Raw genomic sequence first — 14,919 nt, 5'->3', positions numbered from 1 at the left:
AGTCTCTGAAAATTCCTACGTTAGTTAATTCACCAGTCACTCCTTGAACATGGCTTCCAGCTATACCATAAGATTCTACACAACTCTGAGAAAACATCTGCATTTCAAACAAGTCATATATGTATTTAATCAAAAGAAATTACGCATATTTTCTGCAAAAACTTAACTGATTATGCTGAAAAATACAAACCATGTTGGGGGAAAAGGGGAAAAGAGAGAGGTAACATTTCAAGGACAAACTTTTATCCATAACATTTGGCCTGAAAGTTGTTTAATGCCTTTTAGGTCTCTTGGCTTGGTCGTGACTGGTCGTGAATAATATGCTAGTGATGTTCCCACACATGCTTATCTCCCTTTATAAACAAATCTGGCCTAGCTGCTCAGCTATGCTCCCAAAAGTAAAGAGGAGTTTCTACAGAATCCTTTTCATTCTCAGCACACTGACAGTTTAATTATATTCTGCCATTTTCACACTATAAGGCTGTATCAGTCCAAGCCCTTCACCAATAACAACGCAAACATCTCATCAATCAAGCTCTGAACTTTCTGTAGAAATGGAACTGACCTAAGAGAAGAAGCCTGGCTGGCCCAACAATTGGTGGGTGCCTGAAGCACAAGAAAAAAAAAAATCTTATCATCAAAATCATATTCCCAATAGTATATTTTCTTTTTCAAAGCTACTGTATCTCATTGACGGGTATAATCAGATAGATGATACTAACATTAAGCTAACTCTCTAGCAAGGATCTTAAGAGAAATTGGGTAGAGTTGCTCTCAACTTTCACAATTTTTACAGACACAAAACACTGATAACAAGATGTTACTGAAGTAAGAGAATAAAAGAAATACTTTTTTTTAAAAACCTCCAATTCATACATATGAACGCACTGGTTAGCATTATAAGCCACTTATATTTTTTTAAAGGAATAGGAAAGAAAGGAGATTTCCCTCTTACCTGTTCCTTTTGAAGAGATACTGGAAGATGAAAATGGATCACTGACTTCAAAGGGGTCAGGCTAAATGATGCAAAAGGAAAAATGAAATGCAATTAGTGACTCTACATGCATAGAGATTAAAGACTTCTATTTGATAATTATGCAAAAGACACAAAACACTTATCTACTGAACATTTATTAAGTGCCTACTGTGTATAAAACACATGCAAGATACAAAGTTTAGATAAGACATTAACAATGTCCTCATGGAACATAAAGTCTAGTATAAAGGGGTAAAAGACAAAAACTACAAATCCCAATACTGGGCATTTTCACTGACTGTCCCCTATGCCTGGAATTTCCTAGCTGAAATCCCTTCTTCTGCAAAAATTCTTTTCAGGTCCCTGTTAATGCTAGTGTTGCCATTCTATCTAGATCTTCATTGCACACAGTTGTTTGCATGTTGTCTCCTTCATTAGAATGTGTACTCCTTAAAGCAGAGACCCTTTTTTTGGCCTTTCTTCATATCTCCACAGCTCAGCACAGTGCTTAAACATAGTAGATACTTAATAAATGCCTGTTGATGGAATGAAACACAAATAACTAGAATAAAATATACAGGATATCCCAAAACACTTTTGAGACACCTTGTAGCATATGATAAGAATATCAGAAATTTGCAGAAATCATGTGTTAATGTGAGTACCATTACCAACAGGGGCTCAGAGAAGGCTTAACATAGGAGGTGGCATTTAAGTTGGCTGATAAAAAGAGGTATAGGAATTCTGCAGGCAAAGAAATAGATGGAAGACATTCCCAGGCATCTGGGGAATGGCAAAAATAAAGTCACAGGGACAAGAAAAGACAGCAGTCTGTTTTGTTAGAGTGAAGCCTATGTCAAAAATGTAATATGGTGGTGGCAGCTAGGTGGCAGAGTGGAGAGAGCACCGGTCCTGGAGTTGGGAGGACCTGAGTTCAAAACCAGCCTCAGACACTTGACACTGACTAGCTGTGTGACCCTGGGCAAGTCACTTAATCCTAACTGCCTCACAATAAAATAAAATAAAGTAAAGTAAAATAAAAAGATCAGTGAAACAGATTAGATTAAAAAAGAGACTTAGAAACAAATGAATCTAAGAATGTAAATTTCTTGAAGAAATCTTTGAGAACAGTTAGGAAACCTAGAAAACAGTTTGACAGAAGTGAGGTTTAGTCCACTAGCTTACATATATCACAACAAGCTTAAAGTGGATACAGGACTTAAATGTTAGGTCATACCACCAAAAGTCAGGAGAGAATCAGGTCAGGTCCACAGCTACGAGGGAGAGTTTCTTAATCAAATAATGAATGGAAAGAAATAATCCCAAAAGATGCTCAACTACTCAAATGCATTTGTGAACTCATCACTTCAGGACTTCCCAACAACACAGATCACAACCTATCCATGCCTGTCATTCCCGTCCGATTCTAACACATCCTCCAAAAAGCTAGCCCCAAGGGATCCACCCTTGGGTCCAGGAGGCCTTCTTCACTTTCTTCCAAAACTGTAGGAACACCAGTAGAACATTCTGCCTATCTCATCTGTCATCCAACATTCTTTCCATATGACCAGCCCAATTTCTCTTCTTACAGCTCATACAGAAGCCTCATGGTCATCAAGTAGGCTTATTTCTTCCAAGAAACCTTGAATGATTCTGCTTATGGATGGGAAACATCTTGTTAAAAGGCTGGAAGGTAACATTTTGCTCTACAGTACCAAATGCTTTTCCTAATAAACAAATAGTAAACCCACTAGGATCTCATATTCTCTTTCAGTTAATTGTGAAATGGTAAAGATGTGGTCCATGGTTGCACAACACTTGTGAAAACACATTTATTTCCTATTAATACCCTCATGTCAAAGATGACTTCAATTCATATATGGACAATTCTCATAAAGATTTTGCATAGACAAGAGAGTAGGCAGATAAGTCAACAGCTAATGATGTTCTCTTAATCACCTTTGTCAGTATTAATAATTCCAGGAGTTTTTCCATGCCTTTGGAATATTCCACTCTTTAACACACCTTGCATATCATATCTCTAACATATTCAAAATTTGTCATTTTTTCCAGTCTTAAATTTAATAAGCCAGTGGTTTAATTACCCACAGACAACCAACTCTCAGGGATAACTCCTCCATCAGTAAGAAATCTTATCTGCCTCTATTTCATTCTTCATGGTGTTGTTTGGCACTTGCCTTGTCCAACACCTACCAATTCTTTTTTATAAAAAAGACAGCATTCATGATGGAGAAGGATGAGGCTTCCGAAGTCTTGGGCCTCCCTCATTCCTTTTTCCTGAACCTTGCTTTCCCATTTATTTCTTCTTATCATCACCTTTTCCCTTCTTTGCTCTGAAGTCACCAAGTACCAGAGTGTTATGTTGATTTGATTTATCAAGTCATATCAAGTTCTTTGTAGAATTTCTCTACCACTTTGTCCTTGGCAACTAATGTTAGTGCACAAGCTCCAATTATTCTCCTGGTGATCTCTTTACAAATACTTAACCTTAGAACACAATATTTGATGACGAAAAATTCCATTAAATAATGTACACAGTTGCCTCTGGACATATGACAAAGCCCACTCTCACAACTCCTTTCCTTCACTCACCAACAAGTACTTGTGAGCCATCCTCCTCCCTTTGAGTTGCAGCTTCTTTCTTTTAGCTTCATTTATGGTGAGAATGTGAAGACTGATCCAATTTAGCTCTTCCAGAAATAGGTTTCCTCACTATTTACTGGACCAAGACCCCACATTTGAGTATCAATAGACAGATTAAAGTTTACTAACAATCTAGAAACTGTAATTCTTAGCCCTCTCTGCCCCTTTTCCCACAACTCTTGACTATCACTGAGCAACATGGAGCATGCAGTGGCATGCAGAGTGCTGAACTAAAAGTCAGGAAAACTTGCCCTTAAGTGCTTACTATCTATGTGATTCTGGGAAAGATTTAACCTCTCCATGCCTTACTTTCCTCAAGTGTAAGATGAAGGGGTTGAACTCAGTGACAACTATTATCTATTCGAGCTCCAGATCTGTGATCCTATGAAGCAGAAGGCGGCTGCACAGGGCTGAGAGCCATTCTTTTTTTTCTGTTTCATGGGCTGCCATAGCAAAATAAATAAACAGTCAGGTGATGAGCTTACTGTGATTGTCAGAAAACAATCTATTACCAGGTCCAAGTTAGAAACCTTCCCTGCATGGTGGAACCTGCTAAAGATTAAATTCCACTGGCATTGACTCTGAGAATCCTCCAAATCATAATGAGGCTTTGGAGTAGGACTTCATGAACTGTCACTAAAGATGAAACACTTAAGTTCAATATTCAAATTGAAAAGCTTTTGTACAAACGATTAATTCAACTTGGATAAAAAGGAGAGAAATTCCTATACTAAATAGCCATGATAAGGGTTAAGTATCCAAAATTTATAGGAAATTAACAAATATCTAAGACCAAGAGCCATTCCACAAAGAATATGTGGCCAAACAATATAGTTTTCAAAAGAGTTGCTAACTATAAAAGAGAATTGAAAACATGCTCCAAATCACTAATAACAAGAGAATTGAAAATCAAAACTACTTCACAACTAGCCAATTAGCAAGATGACAAAAGATAGGAACAATCAATGTGAATGTTGACTGTGGAAAGAACAGTTATTTGCCGTTGGTGGAGCTGAGAAACAGTCCAACCATCATGGAAAGCCATTTCAAAGTACACTAAGAAAGTAACTAAGAAGTCCACTCCCTTTGACCCAAAGATCATACTGTAACACATGTAATTCAAGGAGACCAATGACAAAAATAATGGTCCCATATGCACCAAAACATTTCTAGCAGCACTTTTTGTTGTAACAAAGAACTGGAACCAATTAGAAGGGTCTAGAGCTAAATGAAATGTGGCATATAAACTGCAATGGAATATTATTGGGCCATAAAGATCTATTCAGAAAGAACTCAAAGAAGTGTGGGAAGCTTTAAATGAACTGATACCAAGTGAAGTAAGTGGAACTGGAACAATGCAGAAAAGAACAATAAGGGAAATGAAAAGAACAAAAAAGCTAGAAGCCTGAACTGAGCGTTGTGCAGTTAAAACGGTCAAGCTTCTGCTCCCAGAGAGAGGAGAAAACATGTTCCTTCTTTTGAAGAGAAGGGGGATTGTAGGTATGAACCAATGTGTATAATCTTAGACTTGTTAGAATGAACTCCTTTCTGTTTTTCTTTTTACAAAGCACGGCTTTCTGGGGAAGACTCTATTTGTAATGAAGGTGATATAAAAAGCAGTACTGACAAAAAATTCTCTTTGGAATAACAAAATATGAAATAAGCCTAGAGAGGAAGCACGGCACTCAACTGCAGAGAAACTGAAGGCAGAGCAAAGCATGAACCTTATGCCTTAACGGCAGTGAGGTGGTGCAACGCAAAGTGTTAATAACCCTGTTGTTCAAATCCTGCCTCAGACACCTGTTAGTTCTGTGACCTTAGGCAAGCCACAATAGCACCTCCCTCCCAGGGCTGTTGTGAGAATCAAATGAGATACTATTTGTAAAGCACTTAGAGCAGCGCCTGGCACAAGGCTGCAGACACTTAGCAAATGCTTACTCCCTCCTCCCTTCCCTCCTTAGTAGGCAATAGGAGGCCACTGGCTATTTGGAACAAAGGAGTGAGAAAGTTAGCAAGGTATAGTATGCAGAATTTTGGACTCTAGTTAGAAAGTCCCATCTTAGCCGAATCTCACCTCTCACGTTTATTCTTGGCTATACTTGTTACAGCCAAACCAATTACCCTCTCTGAGTCAGCTTCCTTACCTGTAAAATGAGGCTAATAGTACCCACAGTCCCTACCTCCACAAGGTTACTATGAGACTCAAATGCAATAACGTAAAGCATTTTCGAATCTTAAAAGTACTATATAAATGCGAATCATTAAGACTAAACTCATACATAAGGAAGGTTAAAATAGCATCAAAATAAGGAAAAATTGGAAGCAATAGGCAAGAGAGGCAGAAAGACTTGTTTGGGAGGCTGCTTCAACAATCAAGGTTAATGGTAACAAGGACCCACATGAGGGTGGTGGTAGTGGAAACAGAAAAATATTACACAAGTAGAAACAACAGGAATTAGTTATAACTCGGACATGAGAAGTAAGTTAGAAATTAAAGAGATCCAGAAAATCAAACAAAAAATGAAAGAAATTAAGATCAATAAAGTATTTTATAAGGGCCCAGGAGAAAACAAAAAAAATACAATAGGGCAATTTTGTGATTACCTCATTAAATAATATATATACCTTCTTTAATATATACTTTTTAAAAAGCCAAACTGTACCTAATAGAAGTTTATGGTTTTATATACAAATCTCTTTTTGTTCTCTGTGTATTAAATGTTCATGTTTTTGATTATGTTTAAAATAAAAATTTTGTTTTTTAAAGTCAGGGGGAAACATTGGAAAGCAGATGGTACTAACTGCTAGAAAGCAAAGTCAAAAGCAGGAACAGATTTAGAAGGTATAGTGAGTGACAGGCCCAACATAGGATGTGTTTGTTCAGTCTGAGGTTATGGTGGGAGACTCAAATGGAGAGGTGGAAACATGAGTCCAGACCTAGAAAAACAGATTTGTGAGTCACCTGTACAGCAGCAGTAACTGAAGCTAGGTTATGAACTAAGAAAGGAGCAGTGTAGAGATGGAAAAAAGGTCAAAGACAAAATCTTAGGAAATACCCTCCATAGGAGGTCAAGTAACTAGTGGAGACAAGAGTGGTAAGAGATAAAAGAAAAACTAGGAGAATGTGCTTTCTCTGAGGCAAGAGATGAGAGACCACCCAGAAGAAGTGTTAAATGTGCGGAAGCATCAAAAAGGATGAGGCCTGAACAAAAGTTGTGAATTTTTATGGTCAGGAGGCAATCTGGGGGCTGAGGAGGGAAAGGGTTGTAAAGAAGTAGCACCAATGACAACGTTTTCCAGACGCCTTGGTCCCTGAGAGGAAGTGAGAAAATATATCTCCTTTTTTTTCTGGCAGAGGTGGTGGACTATGGGTGTGGAATACCACAAATACTGTCAGATGTGGTCAATGTGTTGGTTGTTTTTGCTGAACTGTTGTTTTTTATTCTGCTATTTAATTTCAATCCAACAAGTATTCCCCTCCTATACCTACTCTGTGCCAACCACTGTAACAGCAATTTAGATTTGAAGATCTTTCCCACCCATTAATAGGCCATGTGACTTGCTTATGTCACAGGAAGCCTAAGTCACATGTGGTAGGAGGAGCTTGCTGAGAGCAAAAGGAAGTTGGGTCACAAGAAATGCTGAGAGAGCTGTTATGGCTGTTAATGACAGAGCTAAGGTAAAGAGAGCCGATGTGTAATAGCTGTACTGTGAGTTTTGATTGTTTTGTGGGAAGGCCCCAGCAGAGGGTCAGAGAGGTTTTGGGATGGTGAGGCTCCCTGCTGTGATATTACGTATCGAATGTTTTGCTGCTGTGATGGATTGGGCAGATGGCTTACAGAATATGGTTCTCCGGTGTCTGAATAAATGGTTTACTTCTTCTACCTTCCATGTGGAGAGTCTCGTATATTTTGTGATACAGAACCACACAGGCATTTTGACAATTATCATCTATATTGTTGTTACTGCCTGACTGATACAACCACTGAGTGAAGATATTCATTCAACAAATATTTATTAAGCACCTACGATGTGCCCAGCAATGTGCTAAGAGCTAAGGATACAAAAAGAGGCAAAAAACAGCCTTTGCCCTCAAGGAGCTTACAAGCTAACCTAATACGAAACATATGAGACAGTCTCCTTCCTTAAAGAATCTTATAGTCTTGTTAGAGAAACAAGGCATACACATATAAAAGAATTTCTCAAATTAGAGAATATGAGGCAGTACAAACATATCCTAACACCGTTAACTAGTCCCCCAAAAACACTGCTACGGGGCAGTTGGTATCATTGGTCCAACGTCTAAATGGGCAGCCAGTCCAATGAAGTGCCCCGATGGGGTTCTGAAACATTGTAGTGTGGTTATCAACCAAGTGATCAATCAACAAGCATTTATTAAACAACTTTTATGGACCAAGTGCTGGGGAAACAAAGACAAAAACAACGCTTCCCATCACGAAGTTTACATTCTGACAAGGAAGTAAGCAAGGGGAGCTCTATACACAACACACATAAAACGAGGACAAGGTAGGTGCACCAACAGCTGGGAAGGAATCAGGAAAGACTTCAGGAAGAAGGAGAAGCCTGAGTCTTGAAGCACACTAGGCATCCCAAGAGGCAGAGATGAGGAAGGGAGTATATACCCAGCCTGGGGCAAAGGCACAGAGAAAGGCAGCAGATGGAATGGCAAGCGGGCCAGGACATTTTAGGCTGGTATGTCTTGAACCGCAGAGCGCTTGGAGGGCATAATGTATAGGACTGGAAAGGTAGGAAGGGGCCGGGTTATGAAAAGCTTTCAATGCCAAATGGAGTTTCTATTGGATCTTAGAGGTAGGCTCTTGCCTATGGAGCAAATGGTGTTTATCAGGTAGCAGAATGACACATCATACCTACATTTCCAGAAAACCACTTTGGAAGCTGTGCAGAGGATGGGTGGGATGGGGGAGAGGCTTGGGGTAGGGAGACCTAACAGAAGGCTATTACAGTACTTCAGGTGAGAAGGGAAGATGGCCTGGACTAGGGTGATGGTTAGCATGAAGAGATATAAGGGGAGAGATTCAAGAGATGTTGTGACGGTAGAGATGGCAAGATTTGGCAACTAACTAGATATGCGGAATGAGGATAAGTGAAGAGTGAAGAATGACATGGAGTTTGTGCAGCTGCATGGTTGGAAGGATGTCTCCAACAGTACTGATGTAGGGTTGGAGGAGGGGGTAGTAATGAACTCTTTTTTTGAACATGGTAAGTTCCGGATGTCTAAGGGACATCTGGTGTGAAATGATCAAAGGCAGCTGGTGGCACAGTACTAGACTCATAAGAAATACTAGAGTTGGGAGTCATCTTGTTGTTAGTCCTTCATTTGCTAAGAAGACCAGTGACATCATGGGGTGATGGTTTGACTTGCAGAGAAGCTAGAGTTTTTGGTTACCTCTCTTGATGTTCTTTATATTTATAGTATGTAAACTTAATGATTCTCATCTGTTTCAACTTGTGTTTTGACCATATATAGATAACCAGAAATTTTACACACACACACACACACACACACACACACACACACACACACCCCTTAAGTGAGGCAGAGTTGCACAAAGTCATCAGCCTCACTCTCTCCTCCAGAGTCACAGAAGTCCAGGGGAAAGACACAAGTTCAGACGACTGGCAATGACCCAGGATATAGTGGATGACTTTGGTGTCTGCAATGCTTCAGGTGCCTGCGTGGCCATTGGAACAAATTGTTCCCATCTGTTCATTCTGCCTGGGAGGAAGTCTTCACATGCTTGGGGTAGACATCCCCCAACTCACCTGTCAGTTTCCCTCAACCTCATTCAGCCTGCCTGCAAAGAAGGTTTTACCAGGTTGCGGCTCCTTCACACGCTACAGCTTTTTGGAGCCACAGGTGAGAGCTAGGTGACTGGACAGACGACAAGCCCTGAAAAGGCGTCAGCAAGCCCTCCTATCCGAGGTGCTAGTCTTTCCTTAACGCCCCATATACCACACAATTACATAAAAATGATAACAGAACCCAGAGGAGCTAATGAGGTCACCAAGAGAAAATCACTTTACTGAAAAATTATACCGGGTATGTCTGTTTAGAATAAAGCGCTAAAACTAATTAAGCGCACAAATGATGACACAGACAATAGACGGTACCACAGCAATACTGGTGGGAGTTATCTGGTTTCATAAAAGAAGTAGGACTTGAAGAGTCAGAAGTGGCGGGAAATGGGGGAAGTGAGGACACTAACCCGGCTGTTGTACTGAGTGAGGAGAAATGAGGACAGATAACTAAGCACGATTGCACGGGGACAGGGTCACGGGAATCAGATTTTGGATGCCAGGCTGAAGAATCTAGACTTTCGGCACAAGACACGGGTGAGAACTATTCTAAGTTCATAAGGAGGGAAGGGACACAAGAGAAGAAACATGATATAGTGGAGATGGTGAACTCACAGCGGCGCCAGGAGATCTGCCCCTTAGTAATTATCTAACAGATAATATTATCAACCTCTCTGACGTGCACCACCCTCCTCTGTAATAGTAACAACTATTTGAACTGTCTACTTATCCCACCCACATGTGTGAAAGCTTGTGTAAAGTATTAAGAGCTACATAAGAGACCTATATTATTAACAACTTCAACACATGTAGTAAGCACCTATTATACACAGGGCACTGTACTCCTCATGTTAACCATTTTAAAACATTTCCTGAAAAATCCTCTAACTTGGAAAAACAGATTAAATCAATGACTCCCATTCCACAAGGAGAACAAAACAATGAAGGGTTTCTCTAAGATCATGAAAAGCATTCAAGTCATATATCCACTATAACCTAATTCTGTTTCAGAGTGTCATTAATATGTCACAGCCCAACTGCCACCTTGACATTGCTGTAGAGTATGTCGGCAGGCCCATTATCATCAATCCTGCAACCCAATCCCCTGTTACATTCAGCTCTAGGGCCCACCAACCCACATTCACTCTCTCCCAATTCTAAAAAAGGAGTTCATATTTAATACTGTTCCTAAGGCACTAACTATTCCCTATTCTTTTGTCATGTCTTTGTGGCAAAGCATTAAAGGAGTTCAGTTATTCCTGTGCATATGTATATATAATATACATCTGTTATGTATCTTAAAGAGTCACTTACTTTTGAAGATGAGGAGGGGTTTTTTGTGAATGGGTCTGAGGTAAATGGATCACTCTTGACTTGTTTCTTGAAGTAATCATCAGAGCTACGAAATGGATCACTTTCTTTGAAAGGATCCCCTCCAAATGGATCTAAAATTTAGTGATAGAAAGTGAATGAACAAACATCATTTCATAAATGCTAAATATATCAGTAACCCATAGCTGGACTACTCTACTTGACTGTTCAAAAAATGTACATTTAAAGTTTCAACTAAAAGGAAATTTTTGTATATTTAGGCAGCATCAATGAGGATATTAGAGGACAGACATACTAATTACAACGCTATGGAGAAAGGAAGACGGCAGAGAAAGGAGAGAGATGTCAGGGCTTTACGCTAAATGAGCAACATCATTCTTTGTACGTAGATAAGACTAGCAGTTTGCCGCAGATACTCTGCAGCATGGTGGAAAGAGCCCTGGAATGGGCATCAGAAGACTTGGGTTCAACACGTGCTAGCTATGAGACCATAAGCAAATCATTTGTCTTAGTTTCCTCATTTATAAAATGGCAGTAACGGTATCTGCCCTGCCTACCTCACAGGATTGTTGTGAAGATCCAATGAGGTTAAGTATAGAAAGGGCTTTACAGACCAGAAAGCACCACAAAAATACTAGCTTTTACGATCAACATTTGCTGAGGCCCCCGTGAACAAGTGTGACATGGATCCCTTGCTACGAGTCCAAGGGTGACATTCTGTGACATTGAACCAGGCTGTCATGGACAAGTACTTACTATCACCTGGCTATCAGGAGCTTCCTTTGCAGTTTTGCTCCTCACCTTGCTGTGAAATGGACAAGAAGGGGCATAAAACTGCAAAAAGGAGAGGAGATGACAATTTCAGCTTCCTTTAGAAACTAAACACACTTACTGTTCTGTTGGACATTCTACTAGGGGAAGCTGAGAGGTATTTATTTTTTCAGCAAAGAACAAGATTTGCTCTGTAGACTACACAGTTCTGGGAGGATTCCATGAAAATGTTCCTTGAAAAAAATCTTTTACCTGCTGAAGTCATTTGTTGTTCTGCGAAAGGGTCATTCTGGAAGGGGTCACCTAGATTTAAAAAGGGGGGAAATCCTCAAATTCAAGACTTCTAGAAACATTATTTACTCGCACATTTCCCCTTGTTAATTCCCCCATTTGTGGAAGAAAAATGCCTCTCCTTTTGCCCCCGATATAATTCTCTACAAACACACTTTTTTCTTTTGCTTTGGAGTAGTAATTCTTACTAAAAAGCACAATTTTTCTAAGTACAAATACTATGAATTTGCTAGTAAAAAGGTAAAATTAAAGGAGCTGCATGCAGGCTGTTTGCCACAAGCTAGGGTGGGACAGACCAGAGAGCCAGTCAGAACTCATTTCTGAGGTCAGCTCCTGTCTTCCTGTGGCCTAAGATGTGAGGCTGTCAGACCCACTCCTAATACAACATTGTGGAGGGAGCTAGGAGCAGGGGGCTGGAGCTAAATTTGGCAGCTGCCTGATCCTTTCCCTAAATGAAGCTTTTAAAAACCTGCAATCTGAAACTTTAAAGGAAAAGAAATTTGAACATCAACTTGAATGTGCTTACAAATCACTTTCCTTTCCCTACTTCACACTATTTTTCTCACAGACCCCTCTCATAAAGCCATCTTTGACTCTAAGCTAAAGGAAGGAAGAATGTCAGGAGAGCAATAACCCAATTGTAGTAACTTTTATCAGACTGCTGTGTTAACTCAGAGTGCATCACTTCTTTAACAGCCATATGAATCTAAAGATCAATGAGGTTTGTGAAGCATGTCTACAGACTGAGACCCGAATGTTCACATAATTTCCACTTTATTCTGGCTATTTTAGAGTAAAATTATTACATAAATATGGCATTGAAGGTATATAGTCTTTTGATCAATATATTAGCCCCTACTTACTGCCTTTGAAGGGATCAGCTCCTTTAAATGGATCAGATTTGAAAGGATCCTCTGCTTGGAAAGGGTCTGTATGCAATTCTTGTGTACTGTTGTTAAATAATAAGGCTTTATTCTTGAATGGATCATCCTACAATTACATGGAGAAACAGTATAAGGCTTTTATCACTTAAAATTATAAATCAATCAAAATGTAGATTTCCAAAAATATTTTCATGTTCCCTTCTAAATACTAAAATCCTAAAATGAATAGCTACTGAAATAAAGGTCAAAGAAGTGTCTTCCTTACTGTAAATTTAAGAGAAAAATTGTAAGGTGTTATTCAAGTAACTGATGGTTTCTTTCTCTTTTTCACATATATAGAATCTAGTATGCCTTTAAAAAAATCTTAGTGGGAAAACCTACCTACAAAAACATTTTAAATTATGCATTTTACAGTGTTTTTCCAAAATCCTCCTCTCCACCACTTTAAAGCAAAATGGCTAACTAGGTTACAATACTAAGGGGAGGGGGGGAAATCTACATTTTTAAATTATAGCTATCAGAATTTATCACAATATACATATTAGATACCAGCACAAACTAAGGAAATCTATATTTTAAATGTATACTTTTTATTTTTTTAAGCCCTATGAAAGGCTAATTTCTAACGTAGACAGTAATAAAGTATGCATCATCTAGAAATAATGACCACATTTTGGTTAATGAAGACATACTGTTAGTTAAAACAGAGAAGTTTCATTATAGCAGAACAAACATTAATTCTGCCAAAAATAATGAATTATTTAGCTTCCATTGGGTTGGTATACCAATCCCAAAATATTATCCAAATTGACCAAAACTTAGGATTATTATCAATTACAAAGCTGGGACCATAAAAGCATAAGAGACAGTGAAGAGAAAACTTTGTCAGTCAAGAAAGTCTATGACAAAGGTAACAATACAATGAAATCAAATCTATTTAGCATTATGGTTTTCAGTGGTGTTGGTTAAAATGTAGTTTTTCAGATCTCCTAATAATAAAAGACCCTACCTCAAATTAATAGTCTCCACTGTCCTCAATCTGGGATTCCAGGATTTAACCAATAGCTATACCCTCTGCCAAGTACAGAACATTTTTTCCTTACCTGAGAAAAGTTATCAGTAGTCTTCAACAATGTGGCCTACCAAAGTAGGCACCAGAGCCAGATTCTTGGACTATCTGCCCAATATACCCATCCAAGAATCCTGGATGCTACAAATAGTGCAAGGATTCTGTATAGGGATAACAATGCTAAGGACCAAATAATGAAAACATTCGGCTAACATCCAGTAAAATTCTTGGATACAGGGCAAAAAAAAGTGAAAAAGTCCTATTGTATGGGAGTGGACTTTTCCCCCAGTCAGGGAAATAAATCTCTTGTACCACACCATGTTTGGAAGGGATTTATTTGTTTTCAGAGAATGATAGAGAAGAATGAGAGAGCTGGGTAACATCGTAGATTAAGAATGAAAACATTTTCTTATGGCAGACGTTTCCATTTTATTTTTACATTTACATTGGATTATTTTAAATACTCCACTGTCCATCAATTACAGATAACCGATTACGATTTTATGACCACCAACCACCAGTTTGGTGCTCAGATCACAAGGTGATAGAATTCTGTAACAGATCTCTAATGTTTCTCAAGGAACTGTAACTTATGTAAATCAGCATTCTTGGATTCCTTCGATAGAAAAGTTCTAAGGAAAATTAGTGTAGTTTAGTGTTTAGATGGTTGGCAAGCTAGAAAATAACATTTTAAAAAATGTATAGATGCATCAAGGTAATCCATCCAATGTCTACCTGTCAATGAAAAATGACTGAGCTGCCTTCTGAGGGTCCCTAAGTGCAAGGTAAAAGGACTGATGACTGACTGACCACTGTGAAAAAAGTAAACTCTCTTAAATAAAAAATTCACTGACCACGGATGTAAAGTTATGTATTTCTAAAGCAATATGACAACTCCGAAATGTCATCAAAAGCATTATCAACTAAATTTCCTTTTATCTAGAAGAGTGCTAGATCTATGCCTAAGATGTGATAGAGAGGCAGGTCCTTGAGAGGAGGGTAAGGTTTTCAGTGAAGCTCAAGTCTGCAATGATTTTTCTTCTTTCAGTCAGAAGTACTTGGTGGGCAGAACGAATGGTGCAAAGAAGATGAGA

At 38.9% G+C, this 14,919-nt stretch overlaps 1 protein-coding gene across 2 annotated transcripts in view; it reads right to left on the bottom strand.

The window, feature by feature from the left end:
* The window catches only part of EPS15L1 (epidermal growth factor receptor pathway substrate 15 like 1), a 124,893-nt gene that overhangs the window by 43,877 nt on the left and 66,097 nt on the right, over positions 1-14,919 (bottom strand). For both annotated transcript variants that reach the window (XM_036763262.1, XM_036763253.1), the window contains exons 17-20: positions 12,736-12,862; positions 11,834-11,884; positions 10,793-10,923; positions 956-1,016 (exon numbers count right to left, since the gene is read on the bottom strand). In XM_036763262.1, the coding sequence (XP_036619157.1) occupies positions 956-1,016; positions 10,793-10,923; positions 11,834-11,884; positions 12,736-12,862 (370 nt within the window). The remainder of the gene's footprint in view (positions 1-955; positions 1,017-10,792; positions 10,924-11,833; positions 11,885-12,735; positions 12,863-14,919) is intronic.

Source organism: Trichosurus vulpecula, chromosome 1, assembly GCF_011100635.1.
Source record: "Trichosurus vulpecula isolate mTriVul1 chromosome 1, mTriVul1.pri, whole genome shotgun sequence".
Classification (NCBI taxonomy): Eukaryota; Metazoa; Chordata; class Mammalia; order Diprotodontia; family Phalangeridae; genus Trichosurus; species Trichosurus vulpecula.
The sequence above is the reverse complement of the archived record's forward strand: the minus strand, read 5'-3'. Positions and strand labels throughout refer to the sequence as shown.